The following is a 24839-nucleotide window of genomic DNA, read 5'->3' as shown; positions in this document are numbered from 1 at the left end:
TGCCCGGATTGTGAGTTACCAGGTACACAGAAGCCACTCATCCCTTCACTCCTCCCACACTCGCTGAGCAGCTCCGTGTGTAGGCACTGTGCTAGGTCTGGGGCCACAGAGCGGCTAAGACCCTGTGCAGCATCGCTGGAGCTCCCTGCCGGGCAGGGTGATGTGTTCTTTGGAGAGTTCTGGGCCAAGAGCTGGGAGCCCCAAACGAGACGTGGTTAGTTCTGGGTGGGAGCTTGATGGGGGGCAGGTGGGAAAGGGTCTCTTCTCTGCAGATTCCATGTCCAAAGTGAACCTGAAGATGAGTCTGTGAGGATGCTGGACCCCCCCCCATCCCTATCCTGCTGCACTTCGTGTATTCCAGGGCCTGGAGCAGGGCCTCCCAGGATCTGGGCACTTAATGCCCCCCAGTCATTCAGGGCCAAACTGTACTGGAAAAATAACCATGGGTGACTTGGCAGAGGCTGGGCTCAGGAGAGGGGAATGCCAAGAGAAGCAATGCCAAGGTTGGGAGTCAGGGGTGGGGGTTGTTGGTGCGAGACTGAGAAACAGGGCAGGTGCCACCAACAGAGGCCCATAATTTTTAGTTGCTGGGACAGGACTCTCAGGTGGCAGCTGTTACATCTTGGGTCCACAAAGGAGGCAGGCCTGGGGGCTGGCAGGGTTTGTCCTCAAAACCAGGTGAAAGTACTGGGCATTCAGAGAATGTTTGGAGGCTGTGTGAGGGATTTGGTGTTTGGTGATGGGGGCCAGGTCTTGGAGGTGGGGGGCAGGGGAAGGCTTACTGAGAGCACGGGACTGGGGCAGGGTCTGAGGAGCCGTCTTCCTTTCCCATTCTTGGCCCCTGAATCAACTTCAGGCCTCCTTATTCCTCCTGTGCCCTCTGCCCAGGCTGGGAGTTGGGGGGTCTTGCGCGGGCTGAGGCTGAGGCCTCTCCCAGCTGGATCTGTTGGTGGAGGGCTGGGCGTGAGACTGCCAGCCCATGTCTTTTTTTTTTTAAATAAATTTATTTATTTATTTATTTATTGGCTGTGTTGGGTCTTCATTGCTGCGCACAGGCTGTCTCTAGTTGTGGTGAGCGGGGGCTACGCTCCATTGTGGTGTGCGGACTCCTCATCGTGGTGGCTTCTCTTGTTTTGGAGCACAGGCTCTAGGCACATGAGCTTCAGTAGTTGCAGCACATGGGCTCAGTAGTTGTGGCGCACAGGCTCAGCTGATCTGTGGCATGTGGGATCTTCCTGGGGCAGGGATCGAACCCGTGTCCCCTGCATTGAAGGGCAGATTCTTAACGACGGCAGCACCTAGGAAGTCCCAGCCCATGTCTTTCATGTTCCGAGGGCTCCAGGACCACATCCACCGCCGGGCCAGCCGGGCAGGGGCTCTGAGGCGTGAATGTTAGCCCTTCCCTGTCAGTATCCCCTGTCCCTCAGTTCTGAGACCCTTTTGCTAGGATGTCAGGCGTTCTGATGTTCTGCCCTTGGGAAGGCATTTGAAAGGCAATGCTTCACCCAACATGCGGTGTTAATGATGGTGGCATCTCACGCCACAGGTGGCATGTGGGGGTGGCCTTTCTCAGGACATACACTTCAAGGACGCAGCCTTCACCAAGCAAGGCCTGTGAGGAAGCCAGAGGTGGAGGGCACCTCGGCTGCTGTAGTACCACCCGTGTCCACCTGGGGGCAGCGACGCCCAGCCTAATCCCAAACTCCCGCACCAACCGAGATTGCACTTGGGAGACGCCGGGCAACCTACCTGGAAACCAAAGGGCTGGGAAGACTTTGAGACCCTCTCATTGAACAGATGGGGAGACTGAGACCCAGCGGGAGCCAGATCTGTCCAAAGCCACCCAGGGAGCACCTGGCTCTTTCCTTGTCATCCAACCACCTGTCTGTGTGTGTGTGATGGGGAGGCTTGGGGTGTCTGAGTGTGGGGGAGTCTTGGGGGCCCTAGGGTGCATCAGTCCGGAACCCCTATGGCCTTGGTGCTGTGTCCTCCTCTGAATGAACTTGCCAGGCAGGGCAGCTGGACGAGTAGGGGCACGAGCTGTGGACTGAGCGGCCTGGAGCTGCCCTGCTTGCCCTGTGTGCCTCTGGGGTGACTTTCTGGGTCTCTGTTCTTATCTGGGAATAAAGCAGCAGCCCCCCTCCCCGGCTGGCTGTGAGGATTAAATGAGTTGTTATAAGTAAAGAGCTTAGACTAGTCCCTGGCGACAGCAGGTGAGCATAAAACTCAGCCTCCCATTTGGAAGAGTCCCTCCTCTCCCAGGCTTCTGAAACGACACGGGAGCCACCTGAGCAAATGCTGCCCCAGCACCCAGGTGACCTCATCCTGTCTGCTCCTTTCCCAGCCCCTCCCCTCTCCCACTCCAACAAGAACCACACACACACATAAGAATATAGAATTTTATCTTATTTTAGTTAAAAAAAATAATCGTACCACCGAATGAAGAAGTAGCCTTTTTTTCTTTTCTTTTTTGGTGAGAAGGGAGGAAAGAAAAAAAAAAAAAAGCCGTAAGCCAAAAGAAAAAGAACTTTTTATATTCATCTGTATAAACATATCCGCTAAGGCAAACGCAATCGAGGGCCAAGGCTGCTGCATTGGGGTCAGTACCTGCTAATTCCTGCAGATTCTAAGGCCAAAAAAATAAAACCTCTGCAAGTCCAACCATTTTGTGGACTCTCGGGGCATTTTACTAAAATAAAGAGTTACCGAGTTTAAAAAGCAGTGACGCTGTCACGACACACACTGGAAGTTGCATAACTGTGGCCTCTGTGGCCTTTCACGTGTTTGGACTGGGGGACGGGCACAGCTTCACGACACAGCAACGGACACAGACGCACGCACACACAGACACGCACACACGTGAGCGAGCACATCGGGAGCCGCGCAGGGCCGGGCTGGTGGCACAGGCTTGGCCACGGCCCGTGTGGGGATGGGCAGGGGGAGGGCTGGGGTCCCCATGCACCCTCAGGCGGTGGGTGTGACAGGACAGATCCCGTAGCTGGTGACAAGGTGGTGAACATCACTTGGGGAAGGATGGCATGAAAAAGCCGAACCAGGCCCCCTGCTCCCCACCACCTGGTCCGTGCCAACTACTTAAAGCACTTCTCGGACGCCTCCTAGAGAGCGGAGACGTGCTGGTTTCCTTCCCTATAAAGGGGCCAATCCCTCCTCCCCACCCTGCTCTCTCCAGAACCCTGGGGACCCTCAGGCTGTTCTGGGCCAGGGAAGGTGGGGGAGATCAGGGAGTGGTGTTTCTGCCCCCAGAGCCTTCCCTGCCCGTGATCCTTGGCATGGCTGGCAGCGTGTGGGCCCGTGAGGTAGACTGGCACAGCTGCCCCCTCACCCTGCCTGGCTGGGCCCCAGAGAGCTGGGGTCTCCCTGTCAGCATGGGGTGCCAGGGGCCTGGTCCCATCGCCAAGATAGAAGCCCCCCCCCTTGATTCCAGCAGAGATTGGAGGCAGGACGGGAGGAACAGGTGCTGGGGGTGGGGAGGTCCGGGTACCACCGATCAGCTCTATGGGGCCGGCCACGATTCTTGCCATCTGCTGCTCCCCCCATCAAGGAGGGGCTTAAGGGCCCCAGGGGCAGTGCAGCCTGCGGGTTAACGGCAGGTGGCCTCTGCGGGGAAGGAAAGGTGGAAAGGGAGGCGCAGGGAGGAGAGGAGTGTGGAGGGCAGCCCACCGGCGGGGGCGCCGTAGAGCCGGGAGCGCCGTAGAGGCGGGAGCAGGAGCGGCTGGAGCAGGCAGCGGGCAGCCAGGAGGCGAGAGGCGCGGGACCGGCCAGGGAGGGTGGGGCGCGGGGCGGGGCGCGGGGCCAGGCAGGGAGGCCGCTCTGGGAGGCCCCTCCGCCGGCTCGTTCACAGACGTGTAGCTTTGCAGCATGGTCCCTTCGGACAGAGCCGACGATCAGGTTTGGCCTCTGGTCTGCCCGCCCTCGCCACCCCTGCCGGCCGGAGGCCGGGGCCAGGTGGTGGGGCTCAGCCTCGCTACTTGAAGGTGGACTGCAGCTCCTTGAAGGCCGCTTTCCGCTGCTTCATCTCCTCCGCCTGCTTCTTCCTCTCCTCCTGCTCCGCCTTGATTTCCTCCTCGAAGCGGCTGGACACGTTCATGGCCTGGACCTGGGGTGGGGTGGGGGTGGGCTGCGTCAGGGCTGCAGGGGCCTCTCTCTGGGGTCTCTTCGGCGTCTGCTGCACCCCTCCTCCCCCCAACCAATGCACGCACAGCTCTGCCTCCCGCTAGCCTGGCCCTGGGCCAGGCACTTCAGCCACCTCTCTGAGCTGCAGGTCTTCCATTTAGAGCCTGGTGCTCAATAAGTCTGAGCGCATGGATACGTTGGGAGGATTGAAAGAGACAAGATACTTTCAGTGGCTGCTGCAGAGCAGGGGTCCTGTAAATGGGCGCTTCCGATGTTGCTATTCTTTTTTCTTTTTTTGGCTGCACTGCACGGCATGCAGAACTTTCCAACCAGGGATCAAACCCGTGCCCCCTGCATTGGAAGCGCAAAGTCCCAACCACTGGACCACCAGAGAAGTCCTTGATGTTGCTATTCTTATCCTGTCCTCTGTCCTGGGAAGCCCAGCTGCACATCTGGTCCCACGCATGAACCCGGGAACATTCCACCAACCCTAGAAGCCCAGAAGGAGGCGGGAGGAGGCCTGCAGAAGGAATGTTCTTTGCTAACATGAAGAGGGGGAGAAGCAAGGACAGGCAGGTGCCCCAGGAGGGAAGGGTCCAGGAACCATACTTGTCCCCTCCATGTAAGCATGTGCAGAAAGGGGAGGGTACTGTGCATGGGGGTGGCCCCTGGAGCCATCGTACTTCCTCCAGGCTGGGGCTGGTGGGGCTGGTGTCTCCAAGAGGCCCCGGGAGCTAGTGCTGTGTTTCTGGGCCTGCTCTGCGGTCTCCTGGGGCCACCCTTTAAGGCCCAGTCCTTTGCGGGTAGTGGCTCCATGTGCCAGGGCTGGGGCAGCTCAAAGTGGCCCCTGTCCCCTCTTCAAGGGTACACACCCCTCACCCATCCCTGGGGCAGGGAGAGAAAGGGAAGCTGGGAAGGATCACAGGGTGGAGGGGCGGGGACAGAAGCCGGGGCGCCGTGGGTCCTGACTGACCAGCTGGGGCGTCAGTTCCCCACTTCCTGTCTGCAGTCTCAGCAGGGACAGGAAAGGGATGTACGAATCCTCGAGCTAACTCAGGTCCTGTTGTATGCCGGCCACCTCGTCCTCAAGTGGGGTTCAGGGCACCCCTACCCTGGGCTCCACACATCCACCCATTCCTTACCTTGGCCTCAAAGAAGCTCTTGGCCCCCTTGACACCCTCGGTGGACACATCGATCTCGGAGAGGCGGGCCAGCACGTGCAGCCCGCTGTCCTCCTGCAGCTCCCCAGCCGCTGCCTTGCGGAAAATCAGGAGGAACTGCGGCAGGGAGAACAGAACACTGATGTCAGAGAGGGAAAGGGGCCAGAGCCTGCCCATACCCGGGCCCAGCCACAGGTTTCTCCAGGAAAGGACGCGGTCACAGGCCTGGGAGCTGGGGGTTTGGGTTCTCCACACTACGTGCTCTATGTCCTGCACAGGCCGTGTGGCCCTCCCTCTCTGGGCCTTGCTTTGCCCATCTGTACAATGGGAGGCTAGGTGACCTATCTCCTGCCCCACCCCAGGATTGGGGCTACTGCAGGCTGCTCCACCCATGCTCAGCTCCCATCAAAAGCTTCAACCTACCTCTTGCCTTTGTCTCCACTGTTCCCCAAACCAATCTGCTCTAGATTCCATTTACTGAGCCCTAAAGGTACGTGACTGTGCCCATTTTACACAGTGAGGAAGGCTCAGCGGCAAGAAAAAAACCTGCCCCAAATCTCAGCACCAGAAAGTGATAAAGGAAGGATCTGAACGCAGGTCCGGACTCCACACCATCATCGTGTGCTGCCTGCACCCTCCTCCCTGGGACCCGGCTCCCCCAGGCGCCCCCGCCCCTCTTCTCTCGCCCCGTCTCCTTGATGCTTCCTGCCGGTTCTCTATGGCCTGGCCTGAGCCTTGACTCTCCAGAGGCCACCGCTGGCATTTGCCCCTGTGCTGCCCGGGGACCAGCACCATTGCTCTCTGGCTTTGAGCCTCGGTTTCCTCCTCCAGCAAACAGGGTCGCTCGTGGCTCCTGTCTCAGAGTGAGGCCTGAGTGAGATCCGGAGCATGAAGTCAGCCAGCCCAGCACCCTGCTCCTCTAGGACCCGCAGTGCGTGTCCCTCCTCCATCTGTCCCCTCTTCTCCTGAATCACAGCATCCTGTTATTTCACTACACGCCAGCACCCCCAGAACACAGGGCCTTTCTCTGTACTCTCAGAGCCCACACAGGGTCAGGTATGCAGAAGTCACTCGATAAGTGCTCACTGCATGAAGGAATGGATGTGCTTCCTTCTCAGGCATCTCAGAATCTCCCCCGGTACCTGCTCTAGGATCTGCTGAAACCTCACTCAGCCAACTATCAGCCACTCAACAGTGGCTGTTCAAAGACAGTCTCTCATCTCTCCCAACCCTCAACCCCCAACCCCTCAGGGTCGCCCCCCACAAGGAGTGGGGCTCACCTCCCGGAAGCTGAGCTTGCTGTCAAAGTCCTCATCCACCTCCTTGATCATGTTTTTCAGGCCCAGGTGGGTCTGGGGGGCTCCAAGTTTCTCCATCATGAGCTTTAGCTCCATCAGGTCGATGAAGCCATCCCGGCCGGCATCATACCTGTGGGTGTAAAGAGAGAGGCCTAAGGACATCCTGACACCTCATACCTGACCAGTCAGAGCGGTCATAAGCCAGAGTGCAAGGAGCCTGGGGGCTCAAAGGCACTTCCCACTGACACGTCGTCTTATCACAGCTGGAGAGGACCTCGGCCCAGGTGGACTCCCAGTTCATGGCCTGGCTACTGCTTGGTTACCTCTGATGATGGGGAGCTCACCACGTGACCTGGCAGCCTCAATGCTATTCAACATAACTTTTGGCCAAACCTGCTACACTTGGAAGCTGAAACTCCAGCCCCTCTCTACTGAATGAGACATGAACAAGCAGGGACGGCGAATTCACAATAGCATGGAGGGGAGGGGTACTGATTGGGAGGGTGGGCCCTGATGTCAGAACTCACTGACCATCTCCAGGCACCTACACAGGCACTGGAGGGACATCCTGGTTCCATCTCTCCTCTCTCCCTGTCCCCACCGAGGAGGGAGACAGAAGGTACCACATGTCTCAGGGTAGGGCCAGAGGTCACAGGAGGGAGGGGCCACTTCTAGTTTTCTGGAAGGTGGCCTGGGGTGTGTTCAGGGAACAAGTTGTACAGGGTGCCTGCAGCGAGAGGTGGCTGGAAAGACCTGGAATAGTGATTAGGTGATGACCATGTCTTGGCCCTGCACACTTCAGCTCTCTTTTTTTCTACCACCAACAGCCTGGCAGAGAGAGGGATAGGGTGAGGGGCAGAGTCTAAATGTCTGGCTTGATCAGCTTCCTTGTGGTAAGAGCGTGGGTCAGAGCTGGCCTCCAGGGCCGTGCCCTGGCTGGGGAGGTGCCGCAGGTGCTGGGAGCACACAGCATGGCGGATGTGGGTGCTGTTTCCACAGCCCAGCCAGGCCCTCTTATCAGGCTGACCAAGCAACCGCCCTGTCTCCTGGTGGGCGGGGGAGAGTCGTCTCAGTGGTGGCCAAATGGGCCTTCTGACCCTAAAGAAACTCGTGCAGTCCCCGAGGCCTCAAGATGGCTGGGTGGCAGTGCTGGTGACAGTAATATGACATACAGAGACTGAGTTCCAGAAACTTCCTGGGGACTTGGAGTTCCTACGTAAACACACATCTCATTCCCGTGCCTTCTTCAGGGCTTCCCAATTCCCTTCCTTCATCTCTAGTTATACATAAGCTTCACATGAGTATAGACATCTGACAGCAACTACTTTTTGAAATCTCTCTTTGTGATAGGAAATTTACATACTTTATTTTACTTCATCTTTGTAATAACCTTCTTTTATAATGGAGGCTCAGAGAGGTTAAGTGACCTGCCCAAGGTCACACAGCAGTAAAGGAGCTGGGCTTCTATCCCACGTCTGTAGGGTTCATAAACATGCACATTTGCTGGGCCCAGCCCCCTCCCCATGTCCTGGGGCTGCCGGCAGAGACTTCTGCCTGGAGTGCTGAGCGGAGCATTTGTGCAAGGGGTATAAATAGTTCACGAGCAAGTGAGTCAGTGGTTGGAAGTGACGCAGCACAGGGAGATAGGTCTCTGGGAACCCTGCAGGGAACACAGGGTCCTGAGGCCTTTTCCCCCACCACAGGGCAAGGGGGCTGGAGTGGGGGCAGTGGCCACAGCTGAGGCGGAAGCAGATGCGACAGGATGTGGTGGAGGGTTGTGGGACTCAGGAGGGTCAGGCAGGCCAATGATTCCGTGGTCCAGGCTCCACTCAGAGCTGGAGGGGCCCTGTGGGGTCCTTCCTCTTCCATCTTTGGAGCCTGTTTGCCAGTTGGTAAGGGGCTGGCTGGCTATTGCATGAGCCTTAGTGACCGGTACTGGCGCAACCCCAGAGAGTAGCCAGGTGACAGAGTCAGTCTTTCCTGGGGCAAGTCACATGGACGCCCGTCCTCAGCATCCCTGAGGAAAACAAAGCCCCTGGCCTCTTTCTGAACTCGGGCTTCAGTCATGACATGTCAGGGCTGGAGCAGACTGCCTGGGTTCCAGGAGACTGTGCCACTGAGGCTGAGGACCCCTGGCAGGATGGTGACTCTTTCGCAGGGTCACTGCGAGGCCTGAGTGGGTTCACACGCGACAAGCATTTAGCACAGTGCTTGCTCCAGAAGCGGCAGCTACCAGCACTATCACGAGATTGGTTACCTTTACGAAGCTCCTACTATGTGCCAGGCATTTTCTCTTTACAGCCTCTGCACTCAGCAATCCTGGGCGTGGGGGTGGGGTGGGTGTCAGAGTCACGTCCCCACGTAACTGATTAGGGAACAGGGACTGTAGGGATTTGGGCACTGGCCAGGGGTTCAGACCCCCACTCCTAAGATTCCCACACTCTCCCCTCTCCACCACCCCACCGGCCTCTCCTGAGCCTCGGGCTTTATTTACTGCTCAAGGGTTTCTCCCGCGGCCGGGGGGGGGTGGCTCAGTTTCAGAGGAAGTGCAGATAAAGTGTCCAAACTTGGACAGAAACTTGGGCTCCGGATCTTGGTCTCTGGCAGCTCCCAGGCTTGGCTGGGCTGCAGCTCAAACCGCGGCCCGAACCGCTGCCTGTGTCAATCAAGCATCAATCAATGGCCGGGTCTGGGCTCCCGCCCCCTGGGGGACAGTACGGGGGCTGGCCACCGTGCCAGAGGATCCGTCACAAGGGGAGGTGACAGAGGGCAGGGAGAGCCCAAGTGCTGGGGTGGGAGGTGCGGTCCCAGAGCGGCGACACTGGAGGGGGTGTTTCCCATAAGACCCCTGGGGGAGTGCACAACCGCCACGTGCCCTGGGCTCCGATGTGGGTGGGCTCTCGGTCATTGGATCAGCCAGATTCCTGGGTAAACCCTGGAGGTTTGTGCTCATAGCAACTCTGCTGAGACTGACCTGAGTGCAAACCCCAGCTCTGGCCACCTGCTGCCTAGGTGACCCTGCTCAAGTCACATGACCCCATGGACCTCAATTCCCCCATTTACATCATGGAGATCAGACCCATCTCAGGCTTGTGGCAAGAATTAAGAGAAGATCCAGGTAGATTCTCAGCACAGAGGCTGGCCCCCAATAAGTACTTAATTATTACACGCTAACTACAGTACTACCACTGCTAAATTATTGTTATTGGTAACATCTACCTTTAGGATTTGAGATGAACAGAGATTATAGATATAAAACGCCTAGTACTTAGTATGTGCTTAAAACCTGATAATTTCATTAGAATAGTGGCTGTTGAGAGCTTTTTATGTGCCAGAAACTAGTGAAGTACTTTGTACAAAAATATAAAAATGGTGAAGATAATGAGGGTAATGGTAAAAAATACAGTTTCTCCCCCAGGCACCTGTCCTGAGGGTGCACGGCGGGGGGGAAATGCTTGCTGCACACAGGCCTGGAGGCAGGGGGTGGACAAGACGACCCAGAGGTCCCGCCGGCATCCCCTCTGAAGGTCCCACTACTTCCCTCCCCCACCCCCATTAGGCCTGATTCAAGGACCCTGCCACCTGGGGAGGTGAAGAGACAGCAGAACAGACCCTTCTGCTCTCTCCCTGGGCAGAGAGAGAGAGAGAAGCCTCAGTCCTGGGTTATTCTTCTGTTCCTCCTCTGACAGGGAGGGAAGTGACAAAGGGGGAGACTGTCACTGTGCCACCAGCAGGAGGGCGACCAGCAACCCACGAGAGGACGGCGTTCCAGGATGCTTTGAAACAGGCATATCCCTGGCTGGGGAAACCCTCTCTTCCATCAGCCCTCTCCCTGAGCTGAAGCTGCGGTAGCTCAGAGGATCAGGAAAAGTCTGCCCACGAGATCCGTCTGGATGCCTGGTCTACCCTCTTCATGTCATGTAGGGAAACTGGGGCCGAGGGGCACACAGCTGGAGAACAGCAAGATCCCCAAAGTTGTAAGCTTTCCTCCCTGCCTGCCTGCTTCCCTCTTGGGAAAGAGGTCCCATAGAGGGTCCCAGATTCTCAAGCCTGCAGGGCTGGGCTGAGGGGAGAGGCTTGGGGCCTGCCTGGGAGGGCCAGTTCCATTCGGCAGGACTGGCAACAAAGCTCCCGGGCTGGGAGCTCAGCACTTTTCTCCAGCACTGGAGGGAGGCTGCTGCACCTGGCACGGTGCCCACATTCCTACCCTGAATGGTTCTCCACAGGGAGGGCTCAGCAGCTGCTGCCCTGGGTGCTGGTGACAAAATCGCCTTCCATCTGCCCTTGGAAGGGGAGCAGTGGCCACCGCCCAGGCAGACTTTGCCCCTTTGGGCTGCAGGTTCCACTTGGTTCTGATAACCCGGAGTCATGGGGGTGAGCACCGGCCGGTTCCTACAGTGTGCAGGGCTTGCCCTATTGCATAACAATATTATCATCCGTGGCTACTCTTGGCTGAGCGCTTACTATCTGCCAGGCACTGTGCCAAGTGTTTTGCATCAGATCCTCACAAGAACTCCGTGAAGCCGGCACAAATATCCCCATACTACAGACGAGGAGACTGAGGAAGTGACTCAGCCAAGGCCATACCTGACAAGGGCACACCTGGGATCAGAACACTGACCTGATGAAAAACATGTGCTTTTAACTACTATGCTATGTCCTGATGCCTACAGACCCTGTACCAAAGAAACTTAGGCTGGGGCGGGGGGGTGGGGATATTGGAGGTCACCTTATTTAGCCATTCATGAGGGTCAGATTCACAATGCAGTTTTCCTGCTTGGTGTCTTGAATACCTCTGAGGACGGGAAGCTCACTGCTTACCTAAAGCAGCCCATTTTGCCTTTGGAACTATTACAAAGTTGCTCCTCACGCAGGACCCTCCCCACCCACCAGCTGTGCTGGCAGTGTCTGATGGCAGAGTGAGGAGGAGTCATCAGAGCCGCTGCACAGGGGGTGGGTGGGAACAGTTGATCTGGGAATCTAGGGGACCCCAATTCTCTCCCTTCTGGTTCCCATCCCAGGCCTTTGCTATGGTCCCTCTGTCCATGGGGGTCCCCAGGAGGACAGACAGCTGGAGAGAGTGGTGTTTATGGACCACTGAACTCCCAGGCCCACCTGGCTTTGTTCTCAGCATGCACAGACCGGGTCTTCCCCCATTCTGTCTGGGGAGGCCCCAGAGGCTCGTAGGCCTCTATTCTTTGTCCTGCAAAATGGGAAGGCAGGTCGCTTGGGGCAGGAAGGTTCTGGACAACAGGGAAATTCTGGCCTTGCTAGCTGTTATAGGCAGCTTGGCACGGCCCACCTCCTGGTGCAGGTGGAGGCCCACGGGCTTGGTGATGATGGCCTGGCAGTGCCCTTCGGTTCCTGCACCCCCCCACCCCCAGACTGCCTGACTCACGGGGGGAAAGCCCAGCCGCTCACCACTTCCTCCAGTCCTATCTGCTGAGTCTGACACTTGATCTGTTGCCGTGTCAGCCAAGGAGAGGGTGTGTGAGTGCGTAGGGGTGGGTGTGTGGCTGGGGTGGTGCTCATACCTCCCCCACGGCTTTCCAGTGAGTCCAAGGAGCAAGTGGGGGCCCCCCAGGCTGAGGGCAATCTGCTGGGCGCTGTCAGGGCCTGGGGACATCCTAAGCTCGGGTTCGAGCACCTCACGCTGAGCCCCACCCTGGGAGGGCAGCTCCCTCCACGTGGAGCACCAGCGGTGGGTCTCCCCCAGCTCTCCCCTGTGGCGCCTCCTCCCCTGCCTGCTCTTAATAATTATTATTATAATAGCGATTGCAAAGAACATTTACTGAATGTCTAATATAACGCAGTGCTTACTACTTAACTTAATCTTCCCTCTTGTTTTCCCCTCACTGCCCAGACTGGGTACCGTGGCAGGGTGACGGCTATGGGGTGGCCCAGTGCTTCTTAAACCTTAATGCGCACACCTGGTGAGTCTCATTAAAATGCAGATTCTGAGCCAGCAGCGGCCTGGGGTGGGGCCTGAGCACCTGTATTTCTAACAAGCTCCGGGTTAGGGTCCCATGGGAGCAAGGAACTTGGAGTCAGAAGGACCCCAGTTCAAATCCTGTCTCCTCTCCTCAAGTCACGGAAACCTCTCTGAGACCCAGTCTTCTTATCTGTGAAATGGGTGACGATCATCTTACAGGATGTTGAGAAAGGATTAAACAAGAGGCAAAGTGCCTGGGACAGATCGGCCACAGTGGCCCTCTCTCCCCGCCCAGCTCAGGACTCCCCGGGTCCGGCTCCGTCCAGCTGCACCTTTCTGGCTGGGAACCCTCACTTCTCTAGAGTCCTTGAAAAGCAGAAGTCAGCCAAGGAGAAGGCTGCTGGACAGTCACAGGGAACTCAGCTGCTGGAGGGTGTGGGGACTATCTCTGCTGAGGCCACAGGGCGACTCCACCTCCCCTGCCTCCTCCTGGCTGGGCTGGTCTTACAGAAAGGGCCCCAGGCTGCAGGGCCAAGGTTTCCTACAGCCGAAGCCAGGCCCTGAACCCAGAGGCACAGAGAGAAGGCAGGAAGGTGAAAACCAAAAGGGAACCAAAAGTCCCCAGGCGGGGAGGGAAAGGAGAGGTGACTCAGAATCAGAAGGGAAGTAGGAGAGCAGAGGACAGGGCTGAGGCCAGGAAGTCCTCCTCCCCAGGGGCAGGGCTTCTCCCCAGAAAGCCAGGCTCCTGGCTGCTGCAGGGGGAAGGACCCATCTCTGAACCCCCAGAGTCCCCCTGCCCACCACCCCCGCTGAGGCTCTGGGACCCCTCCTGTCCCCCAACCACAAACACAGCCCTTGCTTGGCCTCGGGAGCTCCCTGTAGGCAGACCTGGTTCTAATCTTGGCCCTGCCACTTATTATAACTGGAGCCTTGCTTTCCTCATCTGGCAAATGGGGACAATGACAGCAGCCACCTCACTGGGCTGGTATGAGGATTAAGTTCAGTTCACACTGGGCTCAACTGGGCCTGGTAGCGCCATTTAACGAGGAGAGGGCGTGGAGGCAGGGGGCTGGCCGTGGAGGGCCTTCCTCACGGCTTCCCTCAGGAGAACTTTCAGTCCTCGTTGCAGAAATAAAGAAGAAATGGAACCTGCTGTTTCCAGACCTGGGGGCCCATCCGCTCTATCCCCTCAAAGACCCCTCTATGCAGCTGCTCTCCATGGGACTTTAAGCTTCTTGAGGGCAGGAACTTTATTTTTCCCTTAATTGTCTGGACCTTTCACACAGAAACTTAACAAAATATGATCAAAGGTGTGGACTTTATGTTCTTCAACATCATCATCTATGTTTTAAATAGCCCACAGACCAGACACAATGGTGGACTCTTTACAAAGACTCATGACTGCTTTTTTGGCCCCACCGCTCGGCTTGTGGGCTCAGCTTGTGGGATCTTAGTTCCCCGACCGGAGATTGAACCGAGGCCCTCAGCAGTGAAAGCGTGGAGTCCTAACCACTGGACTGCCAGGGAATTCCCCAGGACCTTTTACACTTCATCCACAGGACTTTACCAGGCAGGTTCTCTAGCCACAGGGGAAACCGAGGCTCTGAGAAGCAGAGTGCCACGTCCAGAGTCACCCAGCTGGGCGCTGGCAGACGGGCGCTGGAGTCCTAGTTTTGTGCCATCCCGGGGCTGCTGTTTGCTTTTCCCTTTTTTCTGCCACCTGCCTTCCACGTAATTAAGTGATAATGGAGTCAGTTCCCCATTTTTGTTATTTATCAAAGCCATATGTAGCTGTCAGTCAAAGCGTCTGTTTAGCAGGAGGGAAAGGAGGTTCTCATGCTGGGTCCCCATTACTTCGGCCCAAAGCAAGAGGGTTGTTGCCAGCCTGGCAGGCCAGGCTGCTCCGTGGGGGTAAGTGGAGGCAGCCTGTGGCTTTTGTGGAGCAATCTCTGCGCCAGCCTCCACTGCCAGGGCTGGGTGACAGGAACTTGGAAAGTACTTACTTTGTGCCAAGCACTGGGGTCTTAACCCCATAACATTCCATAACAACCTGATGAGGTGGGTGCTATTAATCTCCCTGTTCCAGGGTGAGGAACTGAGGCTCAGAAGGGTTTACGTGCCTTGCCCTGGGGCCCACAGCTGGATTCCAACCCAGGGCGGCTGACTCCAGAGGCCCTGGCCTTAACCACTGCACCAGACAGTCCTCTAGCAAGGACGAGGGGGCAGTGCTGTAAGCTGCAAGAGCCTAAGGAGACATCAGGGAGGTGGAGCAGGTGGAGAGGAGGGGAGGGCAGGTTGAGAAGAAGAAAGGGAAGCCTGCTCTTCTGACGCAGGGGCTCATGAGATGAAGTGGCTGGGGACGAGGCTGGGCAGGGCAGGGAACTAGGGCATCTTCCTCGGATTCCACGGCAGGTTCAGAATTACACAGCTGCCTTCCCCTCTGGCAGGTCTCGGCTTACGCAACCCCCGCAGAGCCCCACGCAGGCTGTTGCTAGCCCAGAGGTGGCTGCCTTGAGGCCATGACCCTGCCCCTTGCCTGGAGGGTTCCAGGGCAGCCCTGGATGGATGGGCAGACAGAGGAGGACAGAGGATGGGATTAGAGGTGATGGGTGTAGCCTGAGGGAGCAAGAGGAGGAAGGTGCCTCCAGGTTCCTGGCGCCATGCCAGAGCTCTGAGTGCATCACCTCCCCCCAGCCCCACCCTGAGAAGCGGGAGATCACCACCCCCATTGAATAGACAAGGATGCTCTGGTTCAGCCACTGAAATCCTCTCCAAGAAAGTCACTACACCTTCCTGGGCCTTCTGTAAAATGGGGAGAAGACCTGGAGGTCTCTCCCAGCTGGAAACTACCAGCAGCATGAGGTCAGTGATAGTGGAGAGCCCGTCTATCTTCCCTCTGCCCCCTCTCTTCTCCCTCCATCTCTGTCTTCAGGAAGTTATCTGTTGATGACCACTGAATGGATGAACTGGAAGACCCCAGAAGGGTTCAGGACCGCTCAGAAATAAGGAGGTCATTGCTGAATCACCTTTGGGAATCATCACATACACTGTGCTCCTTTTACAGATGGGAAGACTGAGGCCCAGAGAGGGCAGGCTGACTAGGTAATTCAGTGGCAGAGCCACAACAAAGCCCCGCGTCCTAGCTCCTGGCCTCCAAGGCAAGTCCAGCTCCTAGTTCCCTCTGCCCTTGCCCATCTTCTGCACTCTGCCCTGGCGGATGGCTTCCCAGGAAGGCTGGACTCCCCTCCCCTCTGCCACGGGGGCTGCAGATCAGGGTGGAAGTCTCTCAGCAGAGCCCTGGCTGTGAGCCTTGCGCCCTGCTTGGACCCAGGAGGCTGCAGCCTCCCTTGGACAGCAGAAGCAGAACAGGGGTTTTGTCTTCCATGAGAGCCTGTCTGTTGGCTGTTCACAGCCGGGACTCGGATGGGCTGGGCTCGGCTGGCACAGTGAAGCCTTGTTTCCTTGAATACAAAATCTGCAGCCTTCCATCCTCACCAGGGTCCCTGGCGGGCGGCACTTCCTTCCCTAGAAGTCCAGCTTCCTGGCCCCTTCCTGCCCCCCTCACCTCTGCCAATACCCCAGCAAGCAGTAATGGTGCCAAGAGGGGGCTTGCAGGGGTTCAGCTCCACTCAGTTTTCATCAAAGCACTCCCTGTCACACTAACACCAAAAACAACCCCTGTAAAAAGTGAGCTTGCTCTGCAAATGCTGCTTCACGACCATTCCCCTAGTCACGTGCCCCTTCTAACCAAGCTGCAGGCTCCCAAGGCCCTGCTCATTTGGTGTGTCTGGGTTCTCCAAACAGCTCCTTCTTTTTTTGATGGGGGTAGAGGGGATGCTATGGAAGCCCAAGAGAAGGAAGACTCTGGTGGTTTGACCATGTGGCAGAAAATCAGCCATGAACACGGAAGGGGCTGTTGGAAGAGTGTATTTCCTCACATGGAAACAGACGTCTGTGATGGGAAACCCAAGAGGGAAGAACATGGGTTTTGGAGTCACAGACCTGGGTTTAGATTCTGACACCATCATTTTCTAGCTGTGTGTTCTTGGCAAGTTACTTAACTTCTCTGGGCCCAGATTGCCCAACTGCACCACAGTGGTGATGACTGGTGGTGATGACAGTTCTATGTCACGGGGCTGCTGGGAGGAATGGAGGAGCTCCTTAGTCCCACGGGGATCAGGGATCTGGCCGCCTTTAAATAATCTTCCTTGTACTTCCCCCGGGGGCAGAGTCTATAAGGAAGTTCCTGACGGCCCTCTACAGTGGCTGGATTCCTGGGACTCCTAATCTCCTGATAGGGCCAGTCTTTGATCAGGAAGAAACTTGAGAAGAACTCCCAGCCAAGACCCTGGAGCCAGAGAAGCAGGCTCCTCAGTGTTCAGGGGTCTCCATGCAGAGGCCTGGAGAGGAGTTAAGGACTCAGTTCCGCCCCAGACTGACCCTCAGAAAAGCCTGGGGCTCCCAGCCACGCAGGTCTGAGAACCAAAAACCTCTTCCCCTGCACTGGGGCCAAATGCAGAAGCTAGCAGCCACAGCGAGCTGTGAGAAGTGGGAAAGAGGCTTTCTCAAGCTGCGGGGTTGCAAAACACCACCTCCTGGGCTTCCTGCTAGCTGCCCCCCGCACACTGCCCCAGCCTGCCCCCCCACCTCCTGCCCAGCCAAGGTGAAGCCAGCACCCCTTCCTCTTGACCCTGGGCTGCCAGACCTCCTGACTCCCTCACCTAAGACTTGGCCTCAGCACAGTTCTACCTTTTGGATCCATTTCCAGATCTACTCCAGATCACACCCCTGGGCTGTTTTCTTCCCCAGGGGCCAGGGGCTGGGGGGGGAAGGATGGGCAACGAGAGGTAGGTGGGGAAGAATACCAAAGGGAGGGGGGCTGAGCACCTTCACCCCTGCCCCCCATCCCAGGGCCCCCACACTGCTGGGGGGCAGTGGGGCTGACCATCTCAATCCCAACTGGGTGAACCCAGGGATGGACCAGAAGGGGACCTGGAAGCCTTTCCCTCTGCGTACTTACTTCACAGAGATTTAAAGTTCTTTTTGTTGGGGGAGGGGTAAGCCCAGAGGCCTGGAAGTACCTGTCCAACCTGCTGAGGGCAAGGGGTGTGGAATTAAAGGACGTGAGAGTCACCAGCCAAGTCAGATAGCAAGGTGTGGGGTGTCAGGGACCCTGTGTGGGGAGGGAAGGCGGCACGCAGTGGGGGAAGTGGGGCAAGGAGAGATGGGGTCTTCGGACAGAAAGCAGGGGGGCAGTGACTGCAAAGCTGCTGGGCGTAGCCAGGTGGTGAGGGCAAGAGGAGGGAGGTGGGGACTCAGCCCTGAAGGGACCCTTGGGGGGCTGTACATACCTGCCAAGTGCGGGGCGGGCGGGGAGGAAGGGGTCCCTCCCTAGGGAGATCACCTGAGGGTCAAGGGTTGGGGTCCTGGCTAGTAGAGTGGATGCGGGTAGTGGTGGGAGGGGTCGAAAGGTCTTTGACACAGTTTGCTGGAAGTGGGGGAGGGGGTCTCTGTCCAGAACCCACGTTGGGGGGGGGGGGTGGGCCCTGAGATAAGCGGAGGAAATGAAAGGACCCCAGTGAAAGGAATGGTCACCTTTGTTGAGGCGCTGGCGGGTGGAGTGGGTGTTTCGGACCCCCGTGTGAGGTGGGGGTTGGGAACTCAAGTAGCTGGGGAGGGGGAAAGGGAGGCCACGGGGTCCTCAATCTCGGCGTGCGCGGGTGTGGAGAAGCAGCACCAACAAGGGAAGGGTCCTAGGCCAGAAATCCGGACTCTCCAGACCCATGTGCGTGGTGCTAGTGGGGGCTCGCGGGCACTCGTGCTTCTCCAGAAGGAGCCGCGGGGTCCCCCACTCCGCGTGCGCACGTGCGGTGTACCGGGGGCAGCGTCACCATGAGGAGGGGTCGCGTGCCAGGGGCCGCGGGTCCCCGGACCCATAAGCGCGGTAGGGAGGAGGTCCCGAAGCCGCGTGATTATCTGGAAGGAGCCCGGGGTCCCCGCCCCCGGTGTGCCGGGGATCGGGGAGCTCGGCTGGCCGCACGGGTCCCGGGACGGCGCGGGGTCCGGGCTTCGGGGGCTCGGGAGCCGAGGCCGGCTCGCCGGGTGGGTGGAGGACCGGGTCGGGCGGGCACTCACTGCTTGAACATCTTCTCCATGTCCTTGATCTGCTTCCTGGAGAACTCCTTGAACTCGGTGTAGGGGTTGAAGACGCGGCGGCTGGGCGACTGGGGCTCGCCGATGCCCTGGTTGAGGTCGGCGCGCCGCAGCAGCTTGGCGCTCAGCTCTTCGTCCGCGCTGCCCAGCGCCTCGGCCGCCTCGTCGGGCGCACCGGCCGCCGCCGCCGCCGCCACCGCCGCCCCGTTCAGCCCGGGCTGCTCCGGGGCCTCGTCGCCGCCCTCGCCCTCCATCTGCAGCCGCCGGCTCAGCTTGCTGGCCAGCTCGTCCGTGGCCATGGTGGCCCGCGCGGCGCTCGCCTCGGCCCGGCCCCTGCGCGTCGCGCGCCCGCACCGCCTCTGGCCGCGCTCTTCCTCTTCCTGACACTCCCCGGCGCCAGGCGCCGCCCCCGAAGGTGGGACTTACGCCCCTCGCGGGGCCCGCCCTCTGCCGCCCCCGCCCCCGCTCCCGGCCCTGCGCAGCCCGCGCGGGCTAGGGCTCCAGCGCTGCGGCTCAAGTGTGCCGGGGGCGCCGGGAGCGCCACCATCTTCCCCTCGTAAGGTTGGGGGGCCCTGTAGTAACCCATCCTCCCTCTCCGTCCTCACTGTACCAGCTGAGCGGGAGAGGTCGGGCTGGGGGCTGGGGACCGAGGGGGGAAGGAAGAGGGGGTCCTTCCCTGCAGTTTGGGTGCGGGTGTGGGACGCAGGGGGGCGCCGCCCCCAACCCCTTCTTTGGAATCCCCACGCGGTGGAGTCGTAATCCCATGTCGGTGTGACACCCTGTCGGTTGCCATGGAGACGACTCGATGTTACACACTGCCGCTCTCAATGAGGGTTGCAGGGGTAATGAAGAAGGTGGACCCGGTGAGCAGGAACCCCCGTTTAGATGTAACCGCAGGTGGAGCTGCTGCATCTTTTGGAAGAGGATGGATCAGTAGCTGCAACGGAGATGGCGAGGGGCCTCAGCCCTGAGAGGTCCTCGGAGACAGGGGGAGAGCGTGAGGGAGAAGGGCCTGGTCCTCTCCCCCTGGGCCAACACATCCTATGAATGACTTGGCAGAATAGCTGCTGGGCCACGCGGTTGCCTGTGACTTTATTTTAGGGGAACTGGTAGAAAGATCTTGATGTTGCCATTTCAGTGGGGACCCCAGAGAAGAGGTGTCCTCTCCAAGAGCTCAAGGGATGGGGTGTCAGGAAGAGGCCGGAGAGAATTTCTCTCTGTGGTCTGGTCTGTCACCTTAAAGCTGTGAAGCTGTGGACCTCCAGCAGCAGAACCACTGCGGGGGAAGGAGTGGGGCTGGTTAATAATACAGATTCCCAGGCTCCAATCCAGACAGACGAAACTGATCTCTGGAATGGGGCCCAGAAATCTGCATTTTTAACAGGCATCCACGGGGGGTGGGGGTGGGGTGGGGGTGTGGCTCAGTGAAGTTTGAGAATCACTACTGTGCTTCGTGCTTATTCTCTAAAACAGGGGTTCCCAACCCCCCGGGATCTAATGCATGATGATCTGAGGTGGAGCTGAGGTAATAATAATAGAAATAAAGTGGCCAATAAATGTAATTCACTTGAATCAAGCCGAAACCATCCCCCCAACCCCCGCCCCGACCTTGGAAAAATTGTCTTCCCCTAAGATGGTCCCTGGTGCCAAAAAGTTTAGGGACTGCTGCTCTAAAATGTTAGGATGATGCTCAGGACCCCTTTGCAGAAACAACTCCTACCAGTCAACATGCAGAGAAGAGATGGGCTTCGGGCTTAAAAAAACAGGCTCTGGAGGCAGAGCACTTGAGAATGTAAAACCAGCAAGTTGTTACAGACTGATCTGCACAGAACAAACCCTCGATTGTTATTTGTCGATTTCCCACAGTTTAGGAATATCACTGAATTAATTTAAAAGGCATTTTAAAAATAATAAAATTGAGAAAAAACCCTTCAGGGTTCAGAAAATATAAAATTTACATCAACTTATTGTTGAGATTGTTTCTGAGTCCAATAAAGATGTCCAGCTTAAATGACGTGATTTTGTTTTTTTTTTTAAAGCTTGGAATTAAGATTCTGTTGGCCCTGGCCAATTTGATACAGTTACTTGTAAAAGGTAAGTTTCTATATCTCCCATATGTGTCTTTCAAGGACCCAACAGAAACGAAATAGTTGGTTTTTTACTGAATGCAAAAGGCTAGGGACAGTGTGTAGATTGAAACTTTAAAAATTATGCCTGCAAATGCTTGGGTTTGCAAATTCTGAGCCTTCTTTTTAAAGCAGCTAACTACTTTAAAATATCCAATGAACCTCAACTTGCCACAACCTATGATTTATAATGGGTCTGCATGAAATTGGGCTATTTTTTTTCCGGCCACACTGCTAGGCAAGCAGGATCTTAGTTCCCTGACCAGGGATCGAACCCGTGCAGTGGAAGCACGGAGCCCTAACCACTGGTCCACCATGGAATTCCCAGGGCTACCTTTATTATGAAATGTTTTGCATCTGGGAGCAAACTTGTTAACAGTGAAGAGACTAGGTGAGGGCTTGTCTTCTTGAAAAACAATTTACATGTATGTGAAAAACCTGGGGTTTTGGTTTGAATTAATCACACGGGCTGTATTAAATGCTCTGGTCAATTGCCCATTTGGCTTGTGTGGACACAACCCTCTGGAGGGAGGGCAGGCTCCGTGATGCACAGTTGGGGGAATTCCCGTTCATTACCTATTGCATCTTGTAAAAGGAGAGCAGAACACCCAGAGCTTGCTGCTGTTATACTCAGGCAGAGCTCAGGAAATATGCCTCATGGGTGAGCCCTTTTAACACCTCTTGGGCTGGTTTTCTCCTAGGTTCTCAGGGGTTTAGAGGTCTGAGACTGTGACCATGGAGTGGGAGCTCATGCTACCCAGCACCCTGCCTCACTTCAGAGGCCTTGTTGACCTGCTCCAAAGCCAGAGTTGCATGCCGGGGGCTGCATTTTATTTGAACTCTTTCCTTCTGAGGTCATTGGACTTCAGGAAAAGCACTTACTCAGAAACCAAAGAAGTAGTGGGGGAAGAAAAGGCTGGCATAACTGATGAGTCCCTGATTGCTAGTGAAATTTCCAGGCACCATCAGTTGCCTGTTCATTAGGGGAAATCACTTCTGAGTGACCGTGAGTGCCAAGCATGGGTTTGGGCAGAAAGAAATGATCTGGACTGGTTATGCATTACGGCATTTGGTCATGTGGAAAGAATGATCTTCAGGAAAAATCACACCCTTGGCAAAGGATTTTTACAGAGGCAGGGGTGAGAGAGAGCCAATTCTGACAGTATTCCAGCGACAAGGGAGCTAGGCAGACTTAGTCATCATTGACTTATGTTTCTTTGCTTCCTCCCACATCTACTTGTGTAACTATCTTTTGGGGAGGAGTAAAGTAATATTAAGAAAAACAACAGCAGTTTGAAAAATGGGGAGGGAGACCCGGGGAGGGGTTGGGAAGAGCTCTTGGGTGACGGGGGCAGATGGAGAGAATTCCGAGGGGCATTCCAGAGCCGGATGGAACTGGGTGGTCCCTCCAGCTTGAGATGCTGGGAAAACAAGAAGGGATTAGGGAGGCCAGCAGAGATAAAGTTGGCTCATAAACTACAGCATTCACTTGGCACTTTATAAATACCAGTTTACTAATTAATCATCACAAACCCTCCGTGGTCACCAGCAAACCAGTGATGGATTGAGAAAGGTGCACAGAGGTCAAAGTTCAGGGACAGCCCAGATACTCATTTGGAGCAATTGGAGGAGTGAGTGCAGGGAAATGGGGTCACAGCGTGGTTGGTCTCGGAGGCTTTCTCACCTCCTGCAAAGTCTGGAAGCCGGGCAAAGGGGGCAGATTGGGGTGGGGGAGCTGCGTGAGGCAGGCAGAAAAGGGCACGGTGGGGCCAAGAACTGCAGGTGTTTGCAGGTCATCAGAAGCCAACCTATCTCTCTAGCGAGCTCTCTGGTTATCTTGGATGCATTGAATCTACTTGAAAACTAAGATTATCTTTCAAATTAATTGCATATGCCTGACTGGACAGGCTGGGGGAAAAAGCTGAGCGTGATTTCTGCTTCTGTTAAACCCCAGGCAGTTCTGTGTCCAAGTTTTACAACTGATAGGCCTGAGTCTTAGCCCTGTTTTAAACTCTCAAAGTGTGTGTGTGTGTGTGTGTGTGTGTGTGTGTGTGTGTACCTTGTGGTTTAAAACCCAGCAATGTTGCATCCGCTGTGCCTTCCTGGACCCTTTCCAAAGATGGCAATAATATTGGCAGCCGATTTCGATTTTTATACTATTCTGTGAAAGCAGTGTGCGTCTACATCCGGCAGTCAAGACCTGTTTATTAAGTGTGTTGGGCACCAGGCTGTGGTCCTGGAATTCTTCCGGTCATGGGCAAGAGTGGGGGTGGGGAGAGCAGGACTAGCCAGTTTGAAGAGTGAGATCTGTTAGACCCCACACTGGGGGACTGACAGAGGCTGTGACTGTTCCAGCTAAACCCACCTCTGGCTGGGACTCAGCACTTATTACAACCCACAATGAAGCTGTTAATAAAATATGACACCTCCTATCCCGCCCAGCCCCAGCACAACTTCCTGGGGGAAGGGACTGGTCTGTCTGGTTCAGCTTTGGCTCCTCAATGCTCAGCATTGTGGCTGGCCCAAGGTCCTTGTTGGAGAAATCGAGGTTCACTGAAGGCATGACGGCCTGCTCTGCCTGAGGGCTCAGGATGGACTGGGTGTTTTCTCAGTGTCCCCTCCAGAGCATCCTGTGGCCCGTTTTCAGGTCTCAAGGTCACTGCCAAGAAAGAGAAGCTGCTAAAGTGACACCTCTATGTACCCACATGACTCAACACAAAAGTTAACAGGATCTCTTGAACAACAAGCCTCTCAAGTGTCTGTCCCCTGCTCCTCCGAGGACAGCATCAGTGGCATCAGATAGGGATTGGGGCTGGGTGACCTGCTGGTCCTTGAGCATCGATGTGGCCCAGAGGTCATTTAGAGGTCTCTGCTCAGCAGACAAGGTGGAAGGAATAAACGGAAGTTACGGGTAAACACTGCATGTGGCTGTTTCAGGGGAATATGAGTATTTGGGAAACTGAAAGGAAGGTTGTAAAATTAGCACAAGGCAGAGACAGGCAAAGTCGGTTGAAAGAGAGAGCATGGTGCCCAGGTCAGGGACACCTGAACTCAAAAGAAAGCAGGGGACTCTGAGAAGGGGCTAGTAAACCAGGATGCCGAGAGGAAGGGGTGTGTCATGGAGTCTTGGTTCTTTCAGGCTTGGTCCAGGGGAAGGCAGGTGTCCAGACTCACTGGCAAAGCTTCCCATTGTCCAGAGGCAGGGCCGTGATGTTGAAAGGCTACGTGCTATCATGGTTAGGAGTTGGGCTTGAAAATCCCTTTGGGGTGACCTTGGGCAGCCTACTCTACCTTTCTAGAGGCCTCAGTTGCATTGTCTATAAATGGCTCTCTCCTCCTAGAGTACTTGAGAGGATTAAAGGAGAAAATTTATGTAAAATGTTTAGTGTAGTGCATGATAGCTAGTAAAAGCTCAACATGCTTTCAGTGATGGAGATGGTGGTAAGCTGGCTTCCTGGTAGTCATGCGGCAGACAATAGCCACGCAGATATTAACAACCTAATCTGGGTGAGAGTTGAACAAGGGGTTGGCATATCTGGCTCTCTGCCTATCTTTACGAATAAAGTTTTATTGGGACACAGCCATGCTCATTTGTTTAGGTATCATGCTGCAGTGGCAGAGTTGAGTGGTGATGACAGTGACCCCATGGTTCACATAAGGGAAATGGTCCTTTAAAGGAAAAGTTTGCTGACTCGATCCTCATCAACCAATGGGTAACAAGCTGATTTCTGGACTTCACTGAGGAAAGCGATGTATTGGAGCAGTTGAGTTTGAAGTCTGGCCTCTGATGCTCCTGCTCTTGGGCAAGTAACTTACCTCTCATCATTTTCACACATGAACCAGGAGTGATACACACAGTGAAGACTGAGGGGGATAATGTCTGGACTGCGCTTAGCCCAGGGTCTGATGGCTGGTGAGGACGCTATAAAAAGTTTGCTATTATTAGCTATTAGACTTCAACTGTTGAAAGGCACAGAGAAACTCCCTGAAGAGGGTCATTGCTGCATGCAGCTCTCTCTAGAGAAGGCCTAGCAGT

General features: G+C 56.1%; 1 protein-coding gene across 1 annotated transcript; it reads right to left on the bottom strand.

Annotated features, from left to right (window-relative positions):
- Positions 1 to 2393: 2393 nt before the first annotated feature.
- EFHD2 (EF-hand domain family member D2) lies at positions 2394 to 19049 on the bottom strand. Its single transcript, XM_057697036.1, has 4 exons — positions 18660 to 19049; positions 6575 to 6722; positions 5277 to 5411; positions 2394 to 4117 (listed from the first exon to the last, which is right to left on the bottom strand). Exons 1-4 carry the CDS (start codon positions 18974 to 18976, stop codon positions 3986 to 3988), a joined length of 732 nt encoding a protein of 243 aa, XP_057553019.1. The 5' UTR covers positions 18977 to 19049; the 3' UTR covers positions 2394 to 3985.
- Positions 19050 to 24839: the final 5790 nt, after the last annotated feature.

This window comes from Hippopotamus amphibius, chromosome 1 (assembly GCF_030028045.1).
Source record: "Hippopotamus amphibius kiboko isolate mHipAmp2 chromosome 1, mHipAmp2.hap2, whole genome shotgun sequence".
Taxonomy (NCBI): domain Eukaryota; kingdom Metazoa; phylum Chordata; class Mammalia; order Artiodactyla; family Hippopotamidae; genus Hippopotamus; species Hippopotamus amphibius.
Note: the sequence above shows the minus strand (reverse complement) of the source record. Positions and strands in the feature narration are given on the sequence as shown.